The sequence below is a fragment of the Caloenas nicobarica genome, chromosome Z (assembly GCF_036013445.1).
Source record: "Caloenas nicobarica isolate bCalNic1 chromosome Z, bCalNic1.hap1, whole genome shotgun sequence".
Taxonomy (NCBI): domain Eukaryota; kingdom Metazoa; phylum Chordata; class Aves; order Columbiformes; family Columbidae; genus Caloenas; species Caloenas nicobarica.
The window spans coordinates 24335609-24361581 of NC_088284.1; the positions used below are offsets into that span (position 1 = coordinate 24335609).

A 25973-nucleotide genomic window follows, 5' to 3' on the forward strand; every position below is an offset into this window, starting at 1 on the left:
TATAATTATTAAATTAAAAATTTATAGTGTTCATGAATTCACAGAATCATAATTATAATTTGGTTTTAAGACTATGTTATTTAGATATCAAGAATTATTAATAACATTATTATTATTAATATTGTTAAATTTACATTTACATTTGCTATTTAAAAATCTCCTAAACTCAGACCCACTTCTACCTTTTAGCATACCAGAGTAAATTATTTTCATTCTATCTTCTTAAAAAGTCTCTTAGACTTCTAAAAATAATATTCTGTCTGAATAGCAAGAAGTCCTTCTGACTGCATAGTATTTTCTGTATAAAATACGATGTCAAAAGAACAACATAATTCAGAACAAGAAATTATACCATATCAAGAGGAAATGTATCCTCAAAATGGCAGACTAGTTTGTGCCAGAAAGGCATTTCATTTTTAGGATCTCTTGCAGACAATACTTTGAGGAAAATGTTCTGTACTGTTCACCTGAAAAGTATTTTACGAATGAGTTGGTATGGAGATCTGGAGATCCTGCTCCCTAATGTATTTCATTGTGTACTTGCCATTAAGAATGTGAATAATCACACCTCAGGGAGGCTACTTACCATTAATTATTTGGATTGGAGTATGAAGACTGAGAGACCACTAATTCACTACTGCCTTGAAAAAGGAGTGGGCATATGCAGTATTTTTGCAAAATGTGAAACTATATATCGTATCATATTGTCCAGGTGTAAAGCAGTAAGCAGCCAGGCACTTTAACAGCATTTCCTCTATTTATATTCAGTAATATACTGCAAATCTTCAAAAGCAGTCTATCAAAACGAAGTACCTAGAGTGTACCCAGAAAAAAACAAGTGGCAAAATATAATCTAAAGTGACTCAATATTTCCCATGGTACTATTTTCCACTGCACTGGTCTAAAATATACTGACAGTTGCTGTTCCGAAATGGGGAAAAGCTCCACAAATAATAGGTAGGTCAAAGAAGTTCTATCTAATTGGCCTTCTACAAGCTGAAGCAAATGTAAGATACAATTTGTTAGAATTTCAAGTGCAGAAGGATAACTGTTGAAACAGTATTAAATAATTTAAGCAAAATAAAACATTTAAAAATCTAAAGTATTCTATGAACTACATGTCCAAAAAACCCAAAAGTGCGACAATATGTCTCTGGGACATATTCTGGGAAAATGAGGATGAAAATCTGATTTATATATGATTTTGCTATATGAATGATGATATTCAGCAAAATTAGTGATATGTGCCTTTGGATAAGTAAAATAAGCCATGCATTTGTCTCTTCTTACAATCCAAAAGGTAGACCATTATATTTTCATATTCATATTCACACACAGCAACTCTCATACATATATCATAAAGAGTTTTAAAAAATCGCAGGCACTTCCTCAGGTTCATCATACCTGAAAGCTCATAGAAAAAAATATTTTTAAGCAATAGGAGTTTTAGTTCATCTACAAATTGATTTCTTGAATGACTACAAGTGGCATGATACCATTGGGATTCTCAATGGGGGAGAAAAGTAGAAAAAAACAGTGGGGAGAGGGAACTGCAATGGACACATCATAAATTGGGTACCATGAATTACTGCACATTTACCTACTGGATCTGGGAAGCCCCCACCAACTGCAAACACAATGAAATCTCTGTGGGGACCCCAGACCTAATTCATAAAAATATACCTACACTTCTTACTCCCTCGGTTTGGATTTCCCTAGCAATATCGGCATTCCTTCAGCAATAACACAGTGTCTGCTAAAAACAGAAAAAAGGGCTTATAATTTCCTGGAACACACGTCTGGGTTGCTGAATGAAGGGAAGCCTGTGTAAACACAGGTGTGGAAACAGATGGAGAAAGGAAAAGATAGCAGGGACACAAGTCTTATCTTGTGTTCTTTGAGGCTGAGAGGAATTGTGCCAGTGACTGCAGCAGGAGCAGGATGAGACCACAGTGAACAATCAGTTCTCTGTCCACCAGCAGTGCAGCAAATGAAGTAACAGCACAATCCGGAATGTGTTCCCAGAAATCCTCTTTTTAGTAAGCTGCCCTGAGCCTTGCTGCTTGGGCAGTGCTGGATTTATTCCTTTCTCTTCCTCTTTGTAGGCATTTTAGCTTCATGCCAGCACACCAGTGAAGCACAAGGGTGGTTCAGCACTTGTGCATCAGGATCAGGACTGCATTGCCCAGGGTGTTTCCCCTGACACCATGGGGCTGGCAGCCAGAGGGGAACAGGACATTACGAAACCACTCCTGCTCACCAATGTGCTCTGCAGTACCTTTGGGACAGCCTTAATCTTTATACTTGCAGGGGTAACAACCTGAGGTGAGTTATAAAATGGCAAAAAGCTGCATTTCTCCTTTGTTCCCCAAGCAGGAGCTTGCAGTCCATAGTGGAGTGTGTGTGAATGCCACATACTGGGGCTAAGATAAGGAGTGTGCAGAGAAGTGGAGGGTCATAAGGTATCAGGGAGCAAAAGGCCTTTCCAGAAGAGAAGGAAAAATTGCAGAGCCAGATGCCATTGTGATGACTAAATAAGCCCTAAGAGGCAACAGAGTAAGAAAAAGGTAATTGTTGGAAAGGAGTTCTTTCACTAAGGAAAACTTCTCTTTAGTTTCTTACACTCCTGCATGTTTATTGTTATTAACCATGAGGCATTCTGAATCATCAACATATGTGACATTACAGAGTCATTCTAATATAATTTACCCCAGCAAAAAACTGTCTTGTAGAAGTGGCATTACTCCAGTTTTTACCAATACATAGGTATAATATAAATTAGATTAGTGTTAGGCTCACTAGATATATCATTATTTCTGCTCTGTAAAGCCTCAGTAAATGATGAACTGTGCTCCTCTATAAGCGAAAGACTCACATTCTTGTGCTTCATCTGTAAAGACTTCAAAATGTTTGCATTTTACCAATTTTATGTGCCTAGTGAAAAATTCATATGCAATCTGTTCAGTAATTTCTCTCATCACAAGAAACCTTTGAGTAATTTCTAATACAATCACTTGGCACTGAGAGGAAAAGGTTCAGTAGGATTGAAACCTGGCAATTTCCTCTCTATCATTTACTACTGGGATTATAGCATAAATGAGTTTGAACTACTGAGGTATTAAAGAAGCAAAACACAAATATGGACTGAGACAGACAAAAAAAATTGGGGAGTTCTCATTCTACACTGCTGCATACTTAAGAAAGACTTTACATTTTCGGTATCGTAAACTGCAGATACTCAAAGCCACGAACCAGACTAAAAAAAATAATTTAGGCATCACGACATCCTCAAAATACAATTACTTGCCTCCTGATTTTTATTTTCCATCCCAGGAAGCCTGAATCTCAGGCTTGCAATTCAGCTTAGCTGCAGACACACATGCAATCAGGTTTTTCCTACTTGCTGTACAAAAGGGATAGTTGTACGCACCTTCCCACTCCTTTCTAGTTTCTGAAGGTTGCTTTAATCTTGTTCGAGTGTGCTCTTGCCCCTTGCATTTTCTTCCCTTTCCCATCAATCTCATGCGCTTGCAGTTCCTTTGTCTCACATTTCCTTGTACCACTCACAGCCTGACTCTCACCCACACGCAGTCCTCTCTCCATTGGCCTCCATCTTGCTCCACATGCTCTCCTGACCTCCCCTATGGTTTTGTCCTATGTCCTAGCATAGCCCTGACCATCCACTCTCTCCTGACCTTATTCATTCACATTTTACTCTCCCTACAGCAGCAACTAGAAGGAGAAGGTCATAATTTCCATTGAGGGCAACCTTGTTTCGCCTCACATGAAAACTGTCAGTCTCAGTGGGAGAAGTTTCTCTTTTATTTGTGAAAAGTAAAGACGTGTTTACTGCTTCGCTGAAAGTAGCAGCAATCACAGAATCACAGAATGTTAGGGATTGGAAGGGACCTCAAAGGATCATCTAGTCCAATCCCCCTGCCGGAGCAGGAACACCTAGATGAGGTTACACAGGAAGGCGTCCAGGCAGGTTTTGAATGTCTCCAGAGAAGGAGACTCCACAACCTCCCTGGGCAGCCTGTTCCAGTGTTCTGTCACCCTCACCATGAAGTTTCTTCTCATATTTAAGTGGAACATCTTGTGTTCCAGTTTACACCCATTGCCCCTTTTCCTGTCATTGGTTGTCACCAAGAAGAGCCTGGCTCCATCCTTGTGACACTCACCCTATATATATATTTATAAACATTAATGAGGTCACCCCTCAGTCTCCTCCAAGCTAAAGAGACCCAGCTCCCTCAGCCTTTCCTCATAAGGGAGATGCTCCACTCCCTTCATCATCTTTGTGGCCCTGCGCTGGACTCTCTCCAGCAGTTCCCTGTCCTTCTTGAACTGAGGGGCCCAAAACTGGACACAATATTCCAGATGAGTTCTCACCAGGGCAGAGTAGAGGGCAAGGAGAACCTCTCTCGACCTACTAAACACCCCGCTTCTAATGCACCCCAGGATGCCATTGGCCTTCTTGGCCACAAGGGCACAGTGCTGGCTCATGGTCATCCTGCTGTCCACCAGGGCCCCCATGTCCCTTTTCCCTACACTGCTCTCTAACAGGTCATTCCCCAACCTATACTGGAACCTGGGGTTGTTCCTGCCCAGATGTAAGACTCTAAACTTTCCCTTGTTATATTTCATTCAATTTTTCCCTGCCCAACTCTCCAGCCTGTCCAGGTCTCGCTGGATGGCAGCACAGCCTTCTGGCGTGTCAGCCACTCCTCCCAGCTTGGTGTCATCAGCAAACTTGCTGATAGTACACTCGATTCCCTCATCCAAGTCATTGATGAATATATTGAATGGTACTGGTCCCAGTACTGACCCTTGAGGCACTCCACTAGATACAGGCCTCCAACTAGACTCTGTCACGTTGACCACAACTCTCTGGCTTCTTTCCTTCAGCCGGTTCACAGTCCACCTCACTACCCAGTCATCCAATCCACGCTTTATCAGTTTAGCTGTGAATCTCACTAATTATAGGAAACTGGGAGACATTTTAGAAAACAGAAGGAAAAAGTGAAGGAAGACATAAAAAAATACATAGATGTTCAGGAAAAATGAGTATTGCTGTATTTCCTCAAAAATAACAGACATGGTCCTGGGGAAATCCAATTAAAGCAGCTGTAGAGTATTAAAATCCTGGAATTGTTCTAGAATTCTACACTGGTAACTGTGGCTCACATAATTTCACTGATGTAGAAATGACTATATAACTGTGCAATAGTGAAAAATAGCTTCAAGTATTCATTGCCTAATTCCTGTCCCTTTTATAAAAACTCACATGGGCACACCATGTGAGCACAGAGATTCTAAGGTAAGGCAATAAAAAAAAATTCTTTAAATGCCAGTAAAAGGCAAAAGAAAATGGATTGTTCTGAATCTTTTTGAAACAATCTTTCTGATGATCCATGTCAGTTCAAGACACAATTTATGGCACTCTCTTTAAAACATTTCCTCTGTGGTAACTACTGAAACATTTGAAAGAACATAGCCTCAAATCATACTTTTTTCTGGACATATTTGTCTGCTAATAATTGGGGGAAGATTGTTTTTTGTATGTTGACTGCAGATTGGAGGGAGCATAGACCACTTAGCATTTCTTACACATGCCCTTACATGTTTTGTGTATTCTAACAAAGGGGGAGTGGGGGCGAGGGTAGGGTGTACATGGCCTAGGGAAAAAGATAGAACCAGAAATTATTATACTTTCAAATTCCTACTAGCACTTGGAATAGACACGTAGGATGATAATATCCTTCAATCAGCAGTCTGAGAAAAACTTATTGGGATAAAAATTAGCATCCTATACGCTGCTGGGCTAAGTAATGCTCCTGCACACAAAGTTCAAGAAGATTACATTCATGAACACACATGAAGGTTAAGGGATATGATGCCCTTCCCACAGGACTAGCAAGGAACAAATCACATGGTGTCTGCGGTTACTGTCTTGTATTACTCCTTCCCTCCAGAAAGGAGAAACCAGTGAGCACAGATGAGGAAAGAGGCACATGGCAATCTAAACCAGATCTATGGTGTCTCTCTACAGTCACCACTCTGCACCTCTCTTAAAAATCACCAGAGAATGTAAAAGAGAGGTGAACCGATTTAGCTGATTTAGCCATTCCATTGGCAATTATTCAGGCACATTCTTTTTGAGAAGAATTTCCAAGCAATTTTAAGGTTTGTCTAGTTTCATATGAGACACATAATACCCGTATCCACAGGGAAGCTTGTTTTTTAATTAAGAACAAAGTTTAAATGTTTTGTTTTCCAGGCTTTCACTCTCCCAACAGTCTCTATTCAAGCCTCTCCCAAATACTGGTGATACAGCTGTGGTTCTTCATAAATCTTGGCTTTCACACTAACCTCCAGCTCTCCCATAACTCCACAGTGTCATACGTTTTCTATTAATACAATGCATCAATACCTGAACATTTTACATATTGTAAGGTCAAAAAACTTTTTCCAAATCCAAGGTAGGATGTTGGTGAACCCCTCCGTGAGTTCTAGAGGTAAGCCTGCCTGCCCACAAACTCCTCCTGAACCTCCCCAGAGCCAGGGCCCTTGGGAAAGTCAGCTCTGGGAAATACCTGACATCCAACAGTTAGCACTTCTGAGCTGTGACTGGGAACTTCCAATGCATAAGACATTTAAAAATCAAAAAATGATTTGTTTAGGTATGGCACACCCCTCCCACCTGTGTGCTCTTTCCTTGCTTGTGAGAGCACGGGTGTTCATATTGATTTATTTTGTCAGACCTGGGAACTATACAGTTGAAGCTGAAGTTGTAAGTTGCAGTTGCTTAAATGGTACCTCAATCTCAAACTTTGCATGTCTCCATTAGGCAAAAAAGGGGTTCTTTGTCTTGGGATTTGAACACAGGCTTATTCGTCCAGGTTACTGTTCCATTGTTCAACTTCTTTTATGTCTTCTTTGGTCACGAAGTGCTACCCAGATTCTGGTACACATTTCAGGAGAAGAGCGACTTCTCCAAACAGAAGGGAATATTAGAGCTTTTTTTTTCTGCTTCGACAAACCAAACCTTTACAATTTGCAGTTAACTGATGTGCAGCTTGTTTCCTCTCTTTTCAGCTGCAGTCAAATAGGTCATTCTTCTCTGGGGTCTGAAATCCCCTCCCAGGAATTCACAATGCTATATATTATTTTGTTAAAACAGATCTGAATCACAACACTTTGGATCTCAGGGCACTTCCTTTCTCAGGTTGTCTCTCTCTGTGTGCTTGCACTTCTTCTCCTCTCCTTGTGTCTCCTCTCCAGGCTGTGTCCAGCAGCAGCTGTAATCTCCCATTTGCCCCAGCAGCTGTTAGGCTGGGGATGAATCTGCCCCCAGATTCACACCCCTCGTCTCATCCCAGCTGTAGCCTGGATGAGCGAAACTGCAGCGTACTAAGTTCTTGTGGTGTCTGGATACTGCAAATAGCTTACTTTTTGTCTGCATTCGTGCTAAGAAGGGTAGCGGACAAACAGGATGAGCTAAGTAGTCATTTGCACTGCAACAACAGGCTGACAGTTATGTAAAATACTTTCATGTGCAATCTCCTCTGATCCGCTGCTAGTTCAGAGGAGTATTATGGTCAGATTCAGCATGCAGGCTCTTGCAAACTCGTTTTCACAAACTGGGGCACCGCTAAGCAGAGAGACCAAGACCAAGGTTGCTCTGTTTCTTCACCCTCAGCATTCACCTTTTCTTTCTCCTTAATCTCGTGTCTTCAGCATCTACAGTTTAAGCCCATGGGATAACTGGTACAAATCACCTTGCAGAGGCTACTGCAGAGTGACGAGGCCTGCTGGGCAGATCAGTGGGGGTTGTTTTAGCATATTATTCTAAAATGGGATTAGTTAAGCAACCCTATATCCCAATTCAAACACTGAGCCCAATTCGCTTTTCTAAGCTTCCCACTTCTGTATACCAGCTAAATGCCACTGATTAGGCTTTCAATTGAACGTTTTCTGAAAACTTTTGACTCACTTCTGGTATGATTCAAGGCATTCAACAGAAAATTAATACAATGACCAAGTAACTGTAATTGTCACGGGCAGCAGTGGTACATAAAAGTGTTCAGTCAGCTTCTGGAAAGCAGCCTTGTTGCTTTTCTTAGCAGCAGACACCTATTCTATAGCACCAAGAAAATTTATATAACAAGGAACAACATTTTCATATTTGCTATTGTTATACTAAAAAAAGAGATTGCTTTAATCCAAATTCAGATGTCTTCATCTAAATGAAAACCTATTTTTCATTAGGATTACCAGATGAATTTAATTTGGACTAAAATTCATGTCTGGTTTTAATTAATCACAGAATCACAGAATGTTAGGGATTGGAAGGGACCTCAAAAGATCACCTAGTCCAATCCCCCTGCCAGAGCAGGAACACCTAGGTGAGGTTACACAGGAAGGCGTCCAGGCAGGTTTTGAATGTCTCCAGAGAAGGAGACTCCACAACCTCCCTGGGCAGCCTGTTCCAGTGTTCCGTCACCCTCACCATGAAGACGTTTCTTCTCATATTTAAGTGGAACCTCTTGTGTTCCAGTTTACACCCATTGCCCCTTCTCTTATCATTGGTTGTCACCGAGAAGAGCCTGGCTCCATCCTTGTGACACTCAACCTTTACATATTTGTAAACATTAATAATGTCACCCCTTAGTCTCCTCTTCTCCAAACTAAAGAGACCCAGCTCTCTCAGCCTTTCCTCATAAGGGAGATGCTCCACTCCCTTCATCATCTTCGTGGCCCTGCACTGGACTCTCTCCAGCAGTTCCCTGTCCTTCTTGAACTGAGGGGCCCAAAACTGGACACAATATTCCAGATGAGGTCTCACCAGGGCAGAGTAGAGGGCAAGAACCCCTCTCGACCTACTAAACAACCCCCTTCTAATACACCCCAGGATGCCATTGGCCTTCTTGGCCACAAGGGCCCAGTGCTGGCTCATGGTCATCCTGCTGTCCACCAGGGCCCCCATGTCCCTTTCCCCTACACTGCTCTCTAACAGGTCATTCCCAAACTTATACTGGAACCTGGGGTTGTTCCTGCCCAGATGTAAGACTCTACACTTTCCCTTGTTATATTTCATTCAATTTCTCCCCACCCAACTCTCCAGCCTGTCCAGGTCTCGCTGGATGGCAGCACAGCCTTCTGGCATGTCAGCCACCCCTCCCAGTTTGGTGTCATCAGCAAACTTGCTGACAGTGCATTCTATTCCCTCATCCAAGTCGTTGATGAATATATTGAATAATACTGGTCCCCGTACTGACTCTTGAGGGACTCCACTAGATACAGGCCTCCAACTAGACTCTGCACCATTGACCACAACTCTCTGGCTTCTTTCCTTCAGCTAGTTCACAGTCCACCTCACTACCCGATCGTCCAGACCACACTTCCTCAGTTTAGCAGCGAGGATGCTGTGGGAGACTGTGTCAAATGCTTTACTGAAGTCAAGGTAGACCACATCCACCGCTCTGCCATCATCTATCCACCTCGTTATGTTCTCATAAAAGGCTATGAGGTTGGTGAGCCATGTTGACTGCCCCTAATGGCCCTCTTATCCTTGATATACTTTGAGATGGCACCATGGATAAGTTGTTCCATCACTTTCCCAGGGATGGAGGTGAGGCTGACCGGTCTATAGTTGCCCGGGTCCTCCTTCTTGCCCTTTTTGAAGACTGGAGTGACATTTGCTTTCCTCCAGTCCTCAGGCACCTCTCCCGTTTCCCACAACTTAGTAAAGACGATGGAGAGTGGCCTAGCAATGACTTCAGCCAGCTCCCTCAGCACACACGGGTGCATCCCATCTGGACTCACGGATTTGTGGATGTCCAGATTGCTTAATTTCTCCCTAACCCAGTCCTCATCAAGCAAGGCAAACTCCTCCATTGTCCTGACTTCCTCTGGGGCCTCAGGGGTACGGGGCTCCTCAGGACAGCCTCCGGCAGAGTAGACAGAGGCAAAGAAGGCATTCAGTAATTCTGCCTTCTCTGTATCTTCTGTCACCAGGGCACCCATCCCATTCATCAGTGGGCCTACATGTTAGATACATAGCCATCTAGTCAGATAGGGAATCTGGTTTCTTATAGTACATACTGGAAGGATAAACATTGCAATGCACTAAAATTCAGTGAAAAAGCACTAATAACAGCTTGAAATATTCATGAATACCAAAATAACCCATATAAATAATCGCCTTTTATCCACTGCCTGATTGTGTAATTCTTACAGCGATTTTTACCTTTTAGAAGTACTTTACATTTATGACTCAAAACCACTATCCCTTTTAAAAGAAAACGGCTCCTGTTTATTTTAGCTTTAAATAGCTATAAAATTACTATGTAAATTATGATAATTTTATTTAAATACTGACTGTTAAATAACAGACTAACTAATTCAAAATAACTTCAAAATTCAGGAAGGTCATTCTGCATCTTCAATAGCTATCCTCACAATAGTAAGCAGACTCTGAATGTCTTATTCAGAAATATTGTGTGCACTCTGCAGTTGGAACTCTATAAGCAAAAGACACTCAGTAGACTTTTTCCGATGTCTCTGACTGATATCTGAATATGTTTTGTTCTAATGCATTCACTCCAATGGTATCATTCATTTTTTCCTACTCACCTCCAAAGTAAGAGCCGTCTGTCAGCTTCAGCTCCTTGTTGGATTTGGTGATGACACCAGCAACACCGTGCTGAATGAAATACATCTTTTTACCCACAGCCCCTTCTCGGATAATATAATCTCCAGGTTGGAACACCTCAAATCGCAGTTTGCTTAGCATGGCAGTCACAAAATTTGGGTCTGCATTAGCAAAAAGAGGCATTGTAGCAACCAGCTTCCGACAGTTGAAGTTGACAATCTCCTAAATGGGAAGGAAGCAAAATGATAATAATTGTCAGTGAATAAATACAATATGATTGGCATTGGGGAAAAAAAAATCTGCTTTCTTCACGAAGTTGTTCTTTATGTTGATATTGGTCTTTTCTGTGTTTCTTTCTGTGCCTATTTTTTTAATCTTTAATTATATTTTTGTCTGTTTCTAGTGAAGTGATTGAAACACAGTTCAGTCTGATTTGTACTTCCGAGGTGAAAAGTTGTCTTCTTCAGGCAATTTTTCACATTATTTATTATTCCTCTTGGATTTTAAGCAAGAAGTACGACAGAAAGATGAAAATTAAATAGGGGTTACACTGCCTGACAACAAGATTAGCTGCTGCAATAGCTGTATTAAGTGATAAAGTTATGCAAGCCCTGTGTTTTCAAGTATTGCACCAGTAACATCTAACTGATCAGAACAACTCCAGTGGTAATACAAATGTACATTACAGTCAGCTGCAGGGCTAGCTGAAATCAACAGGAAAATTTCCTTCCCAGAATTTAATTCCTTTTATGAATACAGAGGCATACAATCCTGCCCTTCAATGAAATATATATATAGCAAATCCTTATATGCAGAAAGCACTGGTATTTTCCTAAGACTGCTACCGGCCTTAAGGGCGTCTCCCACCAAGAATACTTATATTTACAGAGCCAACTATGAGCACATCTACATGAAAGTATTAGTACTGAAAAGCTATAAATATCCTACTTGCTTTAAACAAAAAAAGGGAACAATTTCTGAAAGAGTTTCAAGCTCATTCTTACAGACTTTTCTTTGTCTTAGGAAAATTAACATGGCCACTTGTCATACAGATTTAACAGTGTATTGAAGAGCTGAGGCTAATCAGTATTACACATGGAGAGGGGCTCAGGGAGGTGACATCAACTGTGTTAGCAATGCAAACATGACATGTAGAGCATATATAATCATCTGTATATAAATGCACACAGAGCAAATAAAAGAAAAATACAACCAGCAGCCATCTAACTGCTTTGGAAAAATAAACATAACTTCGTCATCAATGGAGTATCCCTAGCATTTCTTACACTAAGCCAAGGCTTTGTGAGTGGTGTAAAGAAGACATCCCATCTACCAGTGCTCTCACCCCCTTGACTGAGACCCGTGCTGGAAGTTGCTTTTTCAACCTCCCATGCATCCACTGTCTCATACTCACATACCTCATACATCCCATGCAGCCATACTGCGCAACAAGCTCAGATATCTTTGTCCACAGTTCAGACAAATTCCTTTCTTCTCCTCCCACCCCCACCATGTGATGTCCTGGTTGCAGGCACAGTGGAGAAGTTGAGCTAGTTCCACAGTACAAGCAACAAACCAGAGTGGGTTCTTCAAATCAGTGCCCTTGCATCTGGGAAGGAGGGCGGAATCTCCCTTCGAAGGTAAGCAAATGGCTACTGAGGCAATTAAGAGGCATGGGCATGATCTAAGAGGAAAGCAACAACCACCTTTCACAGAGAAATTACATCCTTTCAAAACAGATCCAGTGGAACTCGGAAAAACAATGTGAAACAAAATGTCTCACCAGGCGCCTAGGAAGCAGAAAGCTGTTATCTCCAGCAATGCCTTATTTTCCGTTAAAAAAAAAAGAAAAAACAGTGCAAAATTATGTCCTTGTGCTAGTCCTGGGATAGATTTATGGCCTCTTCTGACAATCCTGCAAGAAAGTGTCATTATATAATGACAAAGTGGCAACAGAAGTGTCTCTAGGGAGAAATGAACATCGATTCTTAACAAAGTACAGGGAATCTCTTTAACCATGGTCTCAATAGCATCACAGCTATATACTTAGATAAATACTATATAAGCTTTTCCTCCTCCTCTGTTTTTCCTCTGGAATAAGTCAAGGTGATACAAAAAAAATACAATTTTATACAATTATAATTTAATGCAGATTTAATTCCAGAATTATTGGTTTAAATATAGAATGAACAAAGAGTAAGATGCTACATCTTTAGTCAGTCACTGAACTCCAATTGAATTCACAGGGATATGATTCCACCACGAACATTTTATCTGAGAATTATTTATAAGTGATGGAAATAGAACAACACTTCATTTCCATCAGTTTTCACCATACTGCCTCACTCTCCTCAGTCCCTCTGCTTGCCATAACATCCCTTTCTTATGAGTCTTTTGGTATGCCTGAAACACTGCATCATGTATGGACCCCATGGCTAAGCACAAATGGGCTGGATTACGACAGGAGGAGACAGATCTGAGACCAAGAGCAGATTTCTTCATGGTTGCATGAAACTTGAAATGTACAGGAATACATGGCAGGAATGGAAACAGAAAAGATGTGAGGAAAAGAGGACTGTGATGTGTAACAACAGGAAGACTTCTACTTACAGCAAGGAAGAGTGGTCTGGCTATGACTTCCACCCAGTGCAGGCAAAGACAGGGATGCTATTGGTGTCACACTATGGAACAATACCATCTATGCACATGACATCAGAATCAGCGCTTAAAAAAGCCCCACAAACTACTATTGCTTGTAAAAGCACATGGAAAATTTGATGCAAGATGTCTTCTGGATCCAAAATTATCTGAAGTAACAGCACTGCAAGGTGTGAATTATCACAGAGATGTCATTGGCATTCAAGATCAGTGAATCCTCCTGAGTCATTAAGTCTAGAGGAGTAATCCCACGCTACCCCTTCTAGTATATTCTGTATGAGGGAAAAAATATTAAGAGATTCCAGCTGACTGTCTTTCTAAGGCATGAGGAAAAGACTGTTTCCCTTTTCGTCTAAATACTCCATTCCTCAGTAAAGCTCCAGCCACCAGCTCCCTCCCAAAGGAAAGCTGTTCTCTTCTCCCACTGCTGGCGGTATGGTGGCATCATGCGAGGAGTCCCAGACTGCACCCTCAGCGCTCTATGACACTGCAGAAAGGCAAGGCTGATGCTGGAAAGCTGGAAATAATTCTTACTTCTCTTGCCTTTCTCAAGGGCTTTTCAGTAGACTTGCTGCTTGTTTTCTGTTTCTGAAGTGAAGAGCTTGTCTTACGTGTCCAGAAGGCAGAAAGAGGAAATTACTACAGAAAGCAAAAATTGACTGGAAATTCTATAGAAGCTGGTAGGGATGAAGAGAGAAGGCTGGGAGAGTGGAAAGTTCAACTCCAGGCATGATCAGGAAGAAAGAGTAACATAGACCTAGGTGGAGCTGTATTAAGACAGAGAGAATGGCAGGAAAACAAAAAGAAAGAACACAAAGATATAGAAGAAGGGGAAAAAAGAAGGCAGGAAGGTTGGCTTTAGAAACAGATTGAGAAAATGAAATTCCTGGAAAAGTGAGAACATGGGAGCACAAACCTGGAGAAGAGGTGCCTGGAATGAAAGTCGAGAAGTGGGGAAGATAAAGTAAAGAAAAGGGAAACCGGAAAAAAAAAAAAAAAAGGACAAGTGATCAATAACTTATCTTAACAGCATCATAGGAGAGAATGATATAGACAGAGCAGAGAATTCAGACCTGCAGGACTCCTCTACGTAGAGCCACTCCAGCCCAACCAGAAAGAAATTTATCTCATCTTGGGAATCCCAACAAAACACACCGTTGTCACGGGATTTTCATCCTTGAAACATCATGTCCTCTTATGGCTCCAACTTCTGCCCACCTTTCTCTCTCTATGTGATCTATATCTGGATATACCCATGTACACACACATTACCTGCTCAGCCTGAGTTGCCTAATGAAGGTACCAACATCGCTATAAAACCACCCTGCTGTGGTAATTTCAGTCATTATATCCCAGTAATGCACCCATTTTGTTGGTTAGTTTTCTGTGGAAGTTTATGCTAAAGTACAAACTTTCCTTATTTAAGACATTAGAAGGTGGAAAATTACTGAGGGAGAAAGAAATGTGTCATTTTAAGTGCTTTGTTTTTCTTTAAAGTGTTCTTTTATTTAAATATGAGATCATTCAGAGCAAGTAAAATACATTTCACCGAGTCTTAATCATAGGCAGTGCTGCAATTTCAGATTCTTATGTATTACTTTAAATATCATCTTGGGGAGAAAGAAACAGTAAAGATTATGAACGTGTTTTAGGTAATTCAGAAAGTACTAGGAGAAATAGTTCTGTGTTTTGAAAGGTAACAAAAGAACAAACTGCCAAATTAAAAGCTGACATTTTGTGCAGAGAAAAATCTTTCACTCATATTTTCTTTGAGTTAATTACCTGAAGCCAGACTGGAACCAGATTATGCTGCCCAATATGCTATCTTAATTAAATGAAATAATAATGATTTTGTCTCACCTCTACATGGATATAATACCAAGTGAATCCTGAGGAAAGGATTAGGAGGGTATTATATAGCTGAACTGGTTAAAGGGCAAGAGTGATTCAGACCAACATGGAGCAAGTGTTGATCCAGTTCAAGTATTGGTCTCTGTTACACAAGAACTAAGTCAGTGGTGCAATGGTCTGCTTTACGTAAGAGATTGTTCGGTAATTACACTGGCTCCTGCTCCTTTATAGTGTGCTGGTTTTATTAGTCATCTTGGCCTTCCTGGCTATTTTTTCAAACCGATGTTAAAGGATCAGATATTATTATTTTGCATGGGTTCAATATTTCTGGATGACTGCTCTGATGCATCTCAGGATGTCACATTTACAGAGGCGGCTGCAAGGTTGTCCTAGCTGTGACCAAGCCACAAAGGTGGCCATCTTCTCTGATGGCAACTGTAAGACTTTTTAGGATCTTTTCTCCAGGGGAAGGTTTTTAGATAGATGGAGTAGAAAAGCTGTTGCTAGAAAAAAGCAAAGTTCTTGAAAGATCGATATTCCTGAAAGGTCCTTCGCTTTTTCCCACTAATAAAATTGAGCTAATAAAAGGTACTACTTCCACCTACACACTATGTCCTTCTTAGGGGTAGGCCACCAAAGCCTGTTTTTGCCTACATCAAAAAATAGCTTAGTTTCATGAGGTCACTTCTACAAAATATTGTAAAAATCTAGTGCAAAACAATGCACTTTTTGCTTTTCTGAGTCTCCCTTCTTTCACCGCTGCTTTCGAAAGATGTGAAACTAGATCAGTCTTAATTTATTGGCCATTGAAAGGAAGAACTCTCTTCAGTGAGAAACCTATTTTTTCTCTTGGAAATAACTCACAAAAGAAAAATTACTAAGCCAGTGATTAAGAGCAAACCACAGGAAAAAGCATGATATTTAGAGATTTGGGGCCATGTGAGCAAGTTGAATATGTTTAAACCAGTTTTTAAGGAGTCATATTCTGTACGTGTTCATGATTTTCTCTAATTTTTTAACCCACTGGTCAATTATAGTCAACTTTGGCAGAAAACAGGCATCTCACTGCTATTAAGTTCTCCTGGGTTTTATGACAGTAGGCAATCAGGAGGACTAGGATTAGTATCCCACTGAGGGAATGACTACATCGTTAGCTCACAACTTATTTAATGCCAGAAAATCTGCATGTGGCAACAGGATGCAATATTCTTCATTTCGGGTGCACTGAATTTGTTCAAATTGCTTTGACACATTCTGTTTACTCATCTAAACATAGTGTATGACTTAAAAATAAATTTTGCTTAGAGGCTTTCATATGAGTACTAACAACTATGTATGTTTGTCTTTGAATGGGATTTCCATGATTTTTCATTTTTCAATAGACTGGTCAATCTAACACAGAGACTCTGCTTAAATTTTAATTAGAAATTGGGTAGGTTTTGGATACCATAATTGAAGTCTAGAGCTGCATTGAGAAACATAATTCTTTTTTTCTTCAGGAATTTGATATTTTGCCATTAACATAGCTGAATATTGCAGGTGTGTGTGTCTTAGAAAATCTCTCTGTCTAGCCCTTTTGACTTTAAAGCCCAACAATGCCCTGTTCTGAGGTGAACTACGTGTTTGAGCTACAGACAAAGCACAAAACCTGAAAAAACTCTCATATCTAGGGCAAAGACAGTCCATGTGATCTCAGTTGCCTTGAAAACCAGTGGACAGAGGAAGGAAGGAGGGAAGGAAGAAAGGAAAGAAGGAGGGAAGGAAGAAAGGAAGGGAGACATTATCCACCCTTTCATTCACCCAGCTGTCCACCTGTTACTTAACTGGGCCAGTTTTAAAGGGAATTCAGTTTTCATCTTCTTCAGTGTTCTGAAACGTTCTATGTCTCTTAAGTTTGGTTTCTATCTGGGAAAGGATGAGAAGTATCAAAATGAGAACAGCAATACATGCAAAATTTTAAGGTGGTCTGTACTTGTGAGATAGCCATTCTAATTTCAAGAGCCTGAGAAGTCCTCATAATCCAGATGACTACTTAAAGTTTGTGCCAGATGACCAATCTTTACTTCTTGCAGGTTTTACCTTCTGAACTGCACTGCTGACCAAATTTTCTGAATGCTCTTAGTAAAAAAACAACCACAGTTCATCACAGAAGAAAATATGGAATTAGTGCTGTATGACACAGCAGTTGCTGTAGAGACTGTTCCTTTTTGCTAACTGAATAAATAAATGGCAAGTTGCAAATGTATTTAACAATCATTATTTCAGTTTTCTGCCCCTGAATAACCAAATATCTTCATTCCCATTTGTGTGTGTGTACATTTGTGTGTTATATTCACTAATACTATAGTATTTACTAAATAACATCTTGGGCAGAGGGCACTTAAGACTGAAATCATGGTTTAGTTACGCATTTTAAAGTTGTATCATTATGGCAATGAGACTACAGATTTAAACGCGTTTTGTCAAATCATGGCAGAAAGGTGAATCCTAAGAGATGTGAAGTTTACAAAAACCTATTGGTATCCATATCCTATTGGTATCCATATCTGAAACTTGTGTGAGTACACCAAAGAATGTTGTGAGCTAGTCATTGTATTTGTTGTACAAATGAATGGAGTATACCTCACATTTTTTCTAAAACAGTGATTGATTAAGAAACAGAAGAAAGTTAGTTTTGCTAATAATTAAAAAACTTTGTCTAATCTGCTTGCTCAGAAGTTAATACCTTCTGCATCATAGCTTTTCCACTCTATTTGGAGCTTCCTGTCTCCTCCTCTATCTGGTAATCTGATGATTCTGGAAACCATATTCATCCTTACTCATTTGTAATTTGTACTGAAGCTCCAGTGATACCACTTGTTAACATCAATCAGTCTTTATCTGTGATCTGTGTGGCAGATACTATTTTTTTCTACTACATCTTTCCAAAAAAAAAGCTCAAATGCTACTTATAGCTTTTCTGAATGAAGAGTATTTCTGATATTCACCAGAGTCAGTCAGATTTCACCTGATTGCCAGGGAAAAAAAAAAAAAGGTTCTGTTTTAGAACAGTGCTGGAAAGAATGCTGCTATTCTCAGGACACTGATTCACCTGATTGCAAGGAGGAGTAGTTGTGCATGACAGAAAGAAAAAAGGGGAAAAGATAGTGGAGTTTCACAAAGGCAGCCTGAGTTACACTTACATTTCTGTGACTTATTAGATAAAATATATTGATTTGAGTGCTTTGTTGTGTAAAATATGTCAGTCAGAATGCAGAACAGCATTTTATGACTCAACAATACAGTCTCTCTTGCTGATGAAAAACAAGGCCATGAAGATAATAACTTGTGGATGAAAGCAGGGAGGAAAAAAAGCTGTGTTTGAAGCTAGCAGGGGGCTGACTGGGTGCTAAAACAAAGTACTGAAGCAAACAGCTAGGTGGCATGCCTTAGGAGAAATAGAAAGCCATGGCTTGGATATGAATTTTTGTGTTGACTTGTTTCCAATATGCACTTGTTTGATCAAGACCAGAAATTGAAGATAGGAATGCTTCCATGGAGATTTTATTGTGAGCTCTGCAACAGGCAAAAAATTCCTTCTACCATGCCATCCCTCCCTTTTTGTGCCCTCCTTCTATCTCCAGTCTTCTGTGTCCTACAACCCAAATGGCCAAAACAACCAAGTCCACAAGGAGATAGTTGTCAAGAGAACACGTTTTATCTACACCCTATGTGTCTGGTTTAGCTGACACAGTAACAACAACCAGGAAAACAGTTATTTAAAAATCAGTGGCGATTTTTTCACTGAGTTATTTTAGAGCTCTCCAAGATCTCAGGAGCAGAAATACTGTTATCTTGTTAATTGCTAGGTTAACACTTACTTCTTATTGTGAGTTAAAAGCCCACTGCTTCAAAGCCTATCTTTATAAAATTATTAAGTGGCTTAAATTAAATGTTACTGATTATACTGGATAAATCCCAGTTAGCTGAGCTTGAAATATCCACAATGAAATTATATTTAGAGTTTAAAAGTACATTTCTGTTTGCATCTAATTCAATTTGTAACTATTCAATGAAGGCCTACCCTACATTAGGATATGGGAGAAACAGCAAACTTCTAAGTTTATCTAACACAAAAAATCTAAACATTGCTACTTAAGTATAATCCACATCTTAAAGTGGCAAAAAAGAGCATTTGTAAGCAATGAGAAGATTTCTTTAGTTTTCTTAGACAAATGTGTGACAGAACCCTGAATGCCTGCGTGTGTGCTAGAATATTTACAATGTCAGCTATAGATGTACACATCTATATATAACAGAAGGATATAAAAAGAAAGATAAGAAGGATCTGAATCAGCCTTCATCACTGCTTTGCTATGTGAACTGGGGCAAGTTAATTATGAGACTATTTGAATTTGCCTTCTAAAGGAAGCTGCTGAAAAGAGCGCTGGAGTGAGATCAGGCACGAGGGCTCAGTGAAGTTATGTTTCGAATAGCAAGTTCCAACAAGGAGTCTAAGATGCTCATGATCCACAATCAGGGCACTGTGCTGGAGTGCAAGAATGCAGAAGTACAAAAACACTGAAAGCGCTCACTCTAGAGCCCAGTTTTACAGCGAAACACGAGGATGATGCTCAGTTGTAAGGGTGAGACACGGAGAGCTGGCTCCAGAAGAGGTATCATTGGATGGTAAAAATGAAGATGAATTCTCTGGGAATACATGAGTAGAATGACAGCCAGACAGCTCTGAAGATAGAATTTGTTTAAGAGTGCCACTTTGGATGATATTTGTAGCTGCAGGGGAAAGAGATGCATGAATGGCACGGGAGGTGTAAAGAGAGGAAGAAATTCTGAAGAGTGCAAGTAGGCATGGTGACAGCAAGAACAGCTTCAATAGCAGATGATGTGGCGTAAAGAGAAGGCAAACTGGCAGGGATAGTCTAGTCAACGTGGATTAGTAATAACAGCTAGAGTAAAAGTAATGCATCAGACTCTTTAAACATACAGTAGGCAGATACACTTAATAATGGCACAGTGTCAGAGTAACAAAGAAAGTCACGTTACAACTAGGAGAAAAATCGAGATCAAGACTTGAGAGATCAAGGATGCATGGGATGTTCTCAGCATTTGTCCATCCTGAAAAGCGTGGAGAGGAAGCAGCTGCGAAAACAATAAACAAGAACCAAGGGAGACACCTGTAGTCTTCTGTCATCTACATTTAGTAATTATGCTGTGCTTGCTCTCTGCATGCAATCACTAAGGCCTTAAATATTTGTGCTTGTGCTTTTTTTTCCAGGACTAAACATGCACTAAAAGCAAGGGGGCCTGATGACAGCAGGGCACTGGGGAACGGCCATTAGCATCTGTGCATAGGACTTGGCAGCTGCAGGATGCACATGCATAGGCAGTAGCACATTCCTTGCATCAGTTAAATATTCTTCTCGAAACAATTTCAGTTCATCTGCTTGCCCAAAGTTTTAAATTTCTTTAACCATTAATAGTGTTTAAGTATAATTACATTACTCACCTTATGAATTAATTATAGCCTGAGGATTACTTCCATAAGAAATATGTTCCTATAATTTATTCAGAAAGATTTTTAAATTACCTAAAGACTATATCTTAATCTCTGCTTTTATGAATAAATTTATCTGCATTGACTTTATATCATAGGAGAATCCTTAAAACTGTTGTCATTACAGTTCATTTTAAGGTGATATATTGTAGCCATAGACCAGTGGCATAGGAAATGTGTGTTGAGACATACTGTAATAGTGAAAAACATAAAGACCATATTGGAGTACATAACGTAATGTATGTCCTTAGTACTATGCAAAGATATCAAAAGAGTATGATATAGTATTTTTATCACACATACATCTTAGACACAAGTGTTTGCATGAATGTGCCTGAAAGTTTGTGTATGTGTGTATATATACAGATATATGTGCTCTCCTGTGGATATATTTCTATGTGTACATGGACATATCTATATGTGTACAAATGTACATATTTGTACATATAATGTAAAAAAATCAAAGTTCAATTAACACGTCCTATGAGAACTATACTTCAAAATAGTTTTAGTTAAATATTTAGAGGTTAATATAACTCATGTAAGAGTGTGTGCTTGTGTAACTGAAGTTATAATCTACAAGCGAAAAGGTGAGAGGAAAGAAGAATCTGCTCCCAGTCGCAATTATGTTCTTTGGAAATGAAACGCCCTAATGTTCTATATTCTGCAAGGACACCTGATCTGTATCTATTTTCAGCAAACATCTTCTCACATGGTGGCCTAAAAATAGGCTAGCCATGAACTTTAAATAATGGCTTAGGTAGGGTATTAACCGCTTTCTCACATTCTAAGTTTGTCCCATTGCTGTAAGTATCAATATTATGCAGAACGTATCTGGTGCTAGAGAATGACAAAGCAAGCTACATACACCTCCATTTCTGCATCTCTAAAGATGTCGTTTCCTCTTAAGTTCTTTCAAGGTCTGTTATATAGTAGACTGCTCACATAATATTGGCAGCATTTCTCTTCTCCTCAGTAGCGAATCTATTTGTGACAGATACTAAAAAGCATGAGCTATTACATTTCCAGCCCCTACAGATGGGAGACTTTCTACTCTTGATGAAATGTGGATGATTATGGAATTTTCCATTTGCATAAATACAACAGTGTTTATACAATGCGTAGCAATGAGTGCTACAATGACAGCTAGATTATTGTTACAGGATGTCTGTGCTAGCCATTGTATTTCCCAAATAATCTGTTATGACTCCAATAGCATCATGTTCTCATCAGGTATATTTTTCAAATGATTCTCAGTAGTTCCACTCTTTTCTTATTTTTTAATAGACGCAGACCCATCTTTGCTTCCTGCTTTTCAATTCAGTACAAGAAAAACTCATGGTGAAATAAACTTCTTTTTAGTGCATGTGACATTCATGAGATCACAGAAATAAATACGAAATAGTTTTCAGTTGCACAGTTAACTAATGACTGTAATCCAGGCTAAAATTAAAACTGTTAATTATAAAGAATATGGATTTTCTTTAAAATTTATACAACCACAAAGGTATTTACTTTATCTACAAAATAGTTTAGCCTTCTAGGAAGGCACCGTCCAATGCTTCAAATACACTACAGTGATCAGAGCATACAAACACGCAATGAGGTCATAAAACGTGCTCCTGTATGTCCTTTATGACACCTCTTTAGTACCCTCTCAACCAACCGCAGAGTTTTTGCTTTTCACAAATGGGTGAAAAGAAAAAGGGATTTATTCAAAAGAAAATTAACAAACATAGGCTCCACTGGACAAGCTGGGAGATAAAGATCCTCTTAGAGGAACTCCTTGCCTGCCAGAGCTCCACTCATACCGAGGCTGGCTTAGGATCTGGGGCTACCCAGAGCTGAGCAGGACTCTGTGAAGGTGTCATGAAACAGAGAGAGACAACAGATAAAAACCACTGCTTTGAACTCAGGCCAGGAGCCACCGAGAAGTCTGTACCCGTACTCATACATCAGACTCCACATTTTGCACCAGCTTTTAACTCCACTCATCTCTTAACAACCTTGTACCACAGTAGTTTAGTCCCAAGGGGAGAGAGAGTCTTGTTAATCATTAAAAATACCAGACACTATATACCTTCAGTGTAAGACACATATCTTTAAATTAAACACATGTAATTCATCACCATACCTATGCTAAATTTCATTCTCTGTCCATTTACAAATAATTTCAACAATTTTTTAGTGATTCTCATTTCCATTTAATCTCTTATATAAAGACAGTTCATCAAAAGAGCTTATACTTCCACAAGATTATTTTGCAACTGAAGAACAGAACCCTGATTTTTCAGGTACTAAGATTTTAGGAAAAAAAAATCAGTATTTCACCTTTGTGTTTTTGTGTTACCCACAAGCCAATTTTTGGAGAAAATTTTATTTGCTTATTGTGTTTGCTAGATAACAGGAACAGTCCAAAACTACAGATTAGACAGAGTTTGTGCAGGTGCCAAAACTAAGTACTTCTTTTTTTGTTCAAGTGGCACTAGGAAAAAAGCAAAAGAGTGATCTAGCATTGCCAGGAAGTTCAGAGTTTAACTTGGATATCTCCCACAGCTTCAACAAGATTTACCTTCTTAAATCACCAGTGTACCAACTGGAAATTAAGTTCATTAATGTGCATTCAGAACAGATTTTGTGCTCTGCTTGGTTTTTTGTTCTCCTTGTTTTTGCCTTTGAGATCATGTGCTTTTAAAAGGCAACTCCAAATTTATACACAGGAAATAGTGTGTACCCTTCTGTATGTTGTTACCACCACAATCATAATGTGCAAGTGAGTGCACAAAAATAGGCACATGCATTTGCTTCTGCATCAGAAAGTGCATGGCATATTTATTTCCTCTTGCTGGTGGTGAGTAACAATGATAATCTTTATTTGTGGTGACTTTCACGGATGCTGCCACATTTAAAGGGTGCCCGCTCAACACAGAAACTTTTGAATTACATAACCCCCAAAGCACTTTTACCGATACCAAACATATATGCTTCAAAAGACAAAGCACGCGTGTTAAAAAAAAATGCATTTACATAAGGAGAAGTAATTCAGAAGTCATATGATTTACTTTGTTATCAGTTCTAACCTCCTAAGAATCAGCAATGCCATCTAAAATTGCAACGGCCTATTCAGACCTAATAGGGATGAACATGGTGTGGTAAGCATTGTCTAATATGTAGTAATCTTTCCTGGCTTTCAGCAGAAACTGCACAAAGACAAAGAAAGTGTTTGGCTTTTTCCACCTGCTGCCCCTAGCACTACCTGGGTATCATCAGCTAGCTGAACAATTCTTCACTCCATTAAAAACTGAGATATGATGGACACTTGGAAGCATGATCGCAGACTGGAAGAGGCAAGAGTGTGAAATTCTCCTCTGTGGGACAGCACTCCTGTTGCATTAGCTGCTGTTATCTCAATGCACCACATCTGATGGCCACAAAAACCTTCCTGATTCTGCTCTTTGGATGAACAGCAGTTCAGACAGGAGCAGGTACAGACTGGATTTACTCTTCTATACTGGGATTTTACATCTCTCACAACATTTAGTTTACATCTAAATAGTCTGGTACTTTTCTCAAACAACTTACCTTTCTATGAAAGACAACCACTGCACTAAGATTTGGGTATTTGATTTGGATCAGTATATTTGAAGAGCTCATGGAAGAACTGTCATGTCTGAAGTATTTATTAAACAATTATGACAAAGGAATCTTATAGGTGCAGTAACAAGACTTCAAAATCACACTTGCTGAGAACTGATGGTTTATTATTATCTGTGTTATCAGAAGCAGTTGGACTTGACAAATAATGTTTCAGCTCAGGATGGTTTTGCTAACAAAGCACGTCAAACACAGAAGGGACTATGATCAAATTTTCTTTAATATTATCAATAGCAATGCAAGTGCGCGGCAATTTAAAAGCTGTGTCTCAGCTGCAGCGTGTACACTCCTGTATGTATGTGCACACATCAAGGGGCAAACACACTCCCCATAGTTGACGAAATTAAACTACATTGTCTCAGGTCCCTGAGAAACAGATTTGATAGTGTATATAGTTTGTTACTGTGTCACACCCGTGTGGAAATGCATCTTAAAACACAATAATCCAATCACCTCGTGATTGTCTGACACTTCCAACATTGAAGTGGCCTATTCGTTATTATTTTTAATTTTAAAAATATAATTATAGTCCTCTAAGAAATTTTCAAGGCTTTGCTTAAGCCTTGTATACACAGACTATTCTTTGGATATACCTTACACAGAATTTTGAAAAATAGCAATATTTTTTTTCAGCATTTGTCAAATAAATAATGCTGTGGTATATCAGCATTTTTCCTGCAGGACTGACATGCTACATAATTCATTCATGACTCCAGTACTCCAGAGTATGAACTAAAGTTATGTTTTATCTGTGTCTATGCGAAAAGACCTTTAATGCACTATGTAAAGAAGTATTCACTCTTTCCATATAGTTATATAAAGAGATATTTAAATGAGTTCCAGTATGATTACAGCTATAATTTTGATGCATTTTCCCTAGTTACCCTCTTGAAGCTTCATACGAAGGTTCATTGCATACAAAAATGCATAAAAGTACAGTGGCTTATAATGAAAGAATTACCTGAATTTATGGATATAAGTTGATACGGAAGCAAAATACTTGGAATCTCCAGTAACTTAATATTGACTCTGACACTTTATTTTTTTTTAATAAACTAATTTTATTTTCTACCACTATTTTAATGTTTGATGACCTGTATCCAAAAATCATAATGACTACACTATTAAAAAGGATTGAAGCATACTATCACCTAACCACACCACATTTTCACCTCATACTATTAACTCCAGAGATGTTTCGTCCTTTGTGCACAGGATTATAGTATAGTCTAACTGTCAATATAATGTTTTGTGATTTCTAAAGAAAAATATTTAAATAGAAGGAAAGCTATTACAAAAGGAAGTAAGTTTTAATAGGGAAAAGGAGGAGGTTAAAAAAAGGAAAAAAGTTAGCAAAGTTACCAAATTGATAAATTTACAATTTATTCTGGAAGGAACCAAATACTTTATCTAAAAATGTACTCAATTTGTCTACATGTACCAAACTGATCTGGTTTTAGTCCTGTTTTTATTTAGGTACAATCACTATTATCAATTATAAATCCAGTAATGGAAGCTTTCCATTATTTTGCTGTGAAAGAACCTCCCTTACAAGAACTGTCACAAAATGCCACCCTTGATGCTACACTAAGCGCTGTG

The 25973-nt window shown here is 39.2% G+C and overlaps 1 protein-coding gene across 1 annotated transcript in view; it reads right to left on the bottom strand.

The window, feature by feature from the left end:
* HCN1 (hyperpolarization activated cyclic nucleotide gated potassium channel 1) overlaps window positions 1-25973 on the bottom strand; it is a 194412-nt gene that overhangs the window by 13682 nt on the left and 154757 nt on the right. The window contains exon 6 of the mRNA XM_065656472.1: window positions 10639-10879. Coding sequence (XP_065512544.1) covers window positions 10639-10879 — 241 coding nt within the window. The remainder of the gene's footprint in view (window positions 1-10638; window positions 10880-25973) is intronic.